Source organism: Miscanthus floridulus, chromosome 18 (genome assembly GCF_019320115.1).
Source record: "Miscanthus floridulus cultivar M001 chromosome 18, ASM1932011v1, whole genome shotgun sequence".
NCBI classification, from domain to species: Eukaryota; Viridiplantae; Streptophyta; class Magnoliopsida; order Poales; family Poaceae; genus Miscanthus; species Miscanthus floridulus.
Genome location: NC_089597.1, coordinates 99935200 through 99938840, shown reverse-complemented (window position 1 = coordinate 99938840; position 3641 = coordinate 99935200). Strand labels below are relative to the sequence as shown.

Here is a 3641-nt window from a genome sequence, read left to right as displayed (position 1 = left end):
ACACTACCTATTACATGGATGGTTGGGACAAACTCTTCTTCCAACACTCAAATTCATAGCCGAAAAGAGAAATAAAACCACCCAAAACAGTACAGGTGCATCCCCTCGTGAAGCTACCTAGCCACTGCTACCCTAACAGACATTGAAGCTTCAGTTTAATAAAAATAAATTAAAGTTAGAGCGAAATTATTCTAGAAATTTTAACATCATTATTTTTTTACTTGATGCATAGAAAGTCGATTTTACTAATCGATAGGCTATTGTATTCTTTTTCTTAAAAAACAAAGGTCGTATTTTTTTCTGGCCACGAACCAATCAAATTTCACCGGCCTCAATAGAGGCACACGAAGCACAACAGGCGCCATCCATTACTAGCATCGCGTAAGAGGCGCACCTTTTCCACCAATCAAGACAAACAAGGAAGGAAAAGTAAAGCAGATCACTCACACCACGGGACGGCGGCTCGTTCGACGATGTCTTCGAGCGTCTGAAAGACAAGCTTGCTGTCGACGAGGAACCTGAGGTACCCCTCGACGGAGGGCTCCCACTTGGCGACGGGTGGCGCCTCGGGCTCCTTCTCCCCCTCGCGGGCCTGGTCCTTGGTGTGGAGCTTCATCGCGACCGCCCGCATCTCCTCCACGAACGGCTTGCTCCCTTCCTCCCCGCTCGCCGCGGGCGCCATCTCCGTCGCCGCCGCCGCCGCGACCAGCCTCCTCACAGACACCACCCGGGTCACGGGCCGGGCCGTGACGGAGACGGAGAGTCTGTTCCACCTCCCGGAGGAGACTCTAGCGGTAGCGGGCGCGAGCAGGGAGAGGGCGTTGGGCGCGGAGAGCAATGGCGGTGGGGATGCCATGGCCGCGGTGCCTTATAGCGAGCGCTGTGCGCTGATGCTAGGGTACCGTGCTGGGGACGCGAAGGCGCCGCTGACGAACGACAGCGACGTGGGACGGGGACGGGGACTGTGGCGGTGGAGTGCGGTGTTGGTGTGGCTGGCGGCAGCGGGGGGTGCGGTGCGGCCGTGCGGGTGCGGGTGCGGGTGCGGGCGCGAGGAGCAGAGGAGGCGGGGCGGGGACGCGGGGCGTGGACGGAAAAGAATAACCGGGGGGGACGGATTGGAACGGCCGGCTGGGGAAGACGATGGCGGAAAGGGCAAGCAACGGTTACATTGACATGTGGGGCCCGTAATTTTTGTGGGTCCTGGTGTCAGTGGGTACCCGAGTGGATGAGAGAGGTAGTAGTAGCAAAGCTTTACAGGTGTTGCTTTGGTATTGATCACTGACTGTGGGCCCATGGCCCATGGGGAGCCAATGGGCCTTCGCGACTTCACGTGACCGCGACCTGGGCGACAGTCTCGGCCATATCCTCGTGTTTTTAGCAGTATATTTTATTACTTTCATAGGGCCCCTGGCCCATGGCAGAAAAAAATAAAACCAGTATAATCGACCATACTCTACTCCATACATTTCTCTATTCTCAACTATAGTTATCAAAGATTATTATTCTCAACAATAACGGGGCTCCCCATGTTTGTAGAACAAAATGCTGAGATCAAACCAAGGAGGTTATTGTTTGTCATGAGCTTCTATTGAAAGTTGCATAAGCTCAATCGCATTTAGGCCTTGTTCGACTATGCTGAAATGTGCTTTGAAATCATTTCAGCTGATCAAAGATCTATAAATTAATAAACCATTCCAGCTAAAAATCATTCCAGGGAATCGTTCCTGGATAACTGAACGAGGATGTCGGTGCAGAAAGTGACCAACACGTAAATATTTATAGTTTTGTTGTACGTTGTGATCGGACGTGGCCTATCACTCAATGACACATGGTTTATACCGCGCCCTACGTCCAGTTTGAGTTGGTCGGTGGCTTTATTCCTGAGCCCAGGTGCTCGAAATTTGCTGTGGGGTTACAAACGGAAGGGAGAAAGATGGGGGTATAAGAGGTCCGATCGGACTCCGGTCTGAAGGGCCGAGAGTGACGGGAGCTCCGCTATGTGCTAAGTGTTTGAGCGTGTGCTCGAGGTTTGAATCTAGTGGTTCTCCTGTTGTCTGTGTTGTTCGAGTTGTTGTGGACAGATTGATCTGCCTGTTGGAAGAGAGCGCATCCCCTTTTATAGATGAAGGGGATGGCCTTACAAGTGAGAGAGGGAGAGTATAGGTATGTCAAGTCTTGTTGCCCACGCCGTCGGGTACAAGAAGATTGTAGGCGTCCATAACACTGTTAATGTCAGATGCATGTGGAAGGTTGCATCGTCTTCTTCTGGTATGACAGACGTCGGTGCCCGCCATACTGCTGATGCCGAGAGTCATGCAGGGGGTTTTACTATGTTCGTCTGGTACAATAAATGCCGTCGCCCACAACACTGTTGATGCCCAGAGGTATGTGGGGGAGAGCCTTACCGTGTTTGTCTAGTATGGGAGTTGATGGCGCCCACAACACTATAGGGAAAATGTCGGCGCCTACAATATTGTTTGGGTTATGTCATGCCAGGAAGATCACAGGGTACTGTCCTGCAGGTGTACAGGGTACGGTCCTTGGTATTGCGGTTGACTTGAGTGTCCTGCCTTACTTTCTCCGTCCGTTTCCTAGTCCTCACCGAGCGGGCGTCCCCGGTCGGTTGGTCCCGGTTGGCTCTGATTGCGTCAGTCGAAGAAAAGCTATAAGCAGGGTTTCGACGTATCCCCGGTCAGATACGCGAGTCAGAGTCGGAACTGGGGTTTGGCCAGGCCTTTCGATCGGAGAGGTCGTCCAGAGGTGGGCCGGAGCCGGAGGCGAGCGCTGTTCCTCTTTAGCGAGGCCTTCCAGTCGGAGAGGCGGGCTAGAGTCTGAAGCGGGCGTCATTCCTCCTCGGCCAGGTCTTCTGGTCGGAGATTGGATCGCCCTTCTGGCCTGTCGTTTTAGGTATTTGGACCGGCCCAGGAGTTGCGCATTGTTTACAACGTTATCTGCTGGGCCGAGCCTTTGTTGAGAAGCCGGTCTATGAGAGACCCCGGGTTTATGAACCTGATAGGAGCCCCCGAGCCCCCGGGTGATTCGGGTAGAATCGCCTGGGGGATTTTTGTCTTGAAGGCGGGTGCGCGCGAGCGCACCTGCGGGTGTAGCCCCTGAGCCCCTGGGCGATTCGGGCATAATCGCCTAGGGTGGTTTTGTCAGCGAGCAGTTTTAGGGATCAAGCTAGTTTTCAGGGATCAGGTGAGACGGAGCTCGTGGATCCTGGAGTTGGACGTTTTATGGATAGATGTCTTGTGCTCCTGAGCCCTGTTGGGTTTGGTAGGGGTCGGTTGAGTTTTGTGCGTTACTGAAAGGTCCTTGTTTGGTTTTGGTAATTGAGTGACAACTTAGGTGGACTAATTGTGTTTATGTAAGATACACAGGTGATTAGTCCACAGGTACATGTGTATGAGCAACATATGCCATGGAGGTGAAAATGGCTTGGAGATGTTGCAAAGCTCACACATGTGATGATGAAGGAGCTTATTGCACATGAGACATGACATTGAGTCATGTGATCAAGGTGGAGAAGATCAAGACAAGACTTGGCTTGATGGACCGGTTGCAAGCGTGAAGGACAAGTCGAAGGCTTTGGAGTGATGGACCGCGTGGCAGTGAAGCTTGAGCAAGACTTGGCGCCGATG

General features: G+C 52.8%; 1 protein-coding gene across 1 annotated transcript; it reads right to left on the bottom strand.

Annotated features, from left to right (window-relative positions):
• Positions 1-419: 419 nt before the first annotated feature.
• LOC136521428 (heme oxygenase 1, chloroplastic-like) lies at positions 420-1124 on the bottom strand. The gene has a single exon (XM_066515166.1). The coding sequence runs from the start codon at positions 854-856 to the stop codon at positions 440-442; it is 417 nt and encodes a 138-aa protein (XP_066371263.1). The 5' UTR covers positions 857-1124; the 3' UTR covers positions 420-439.
• Positions 1125-3641: the final 2517 nt, after the last annotated feature.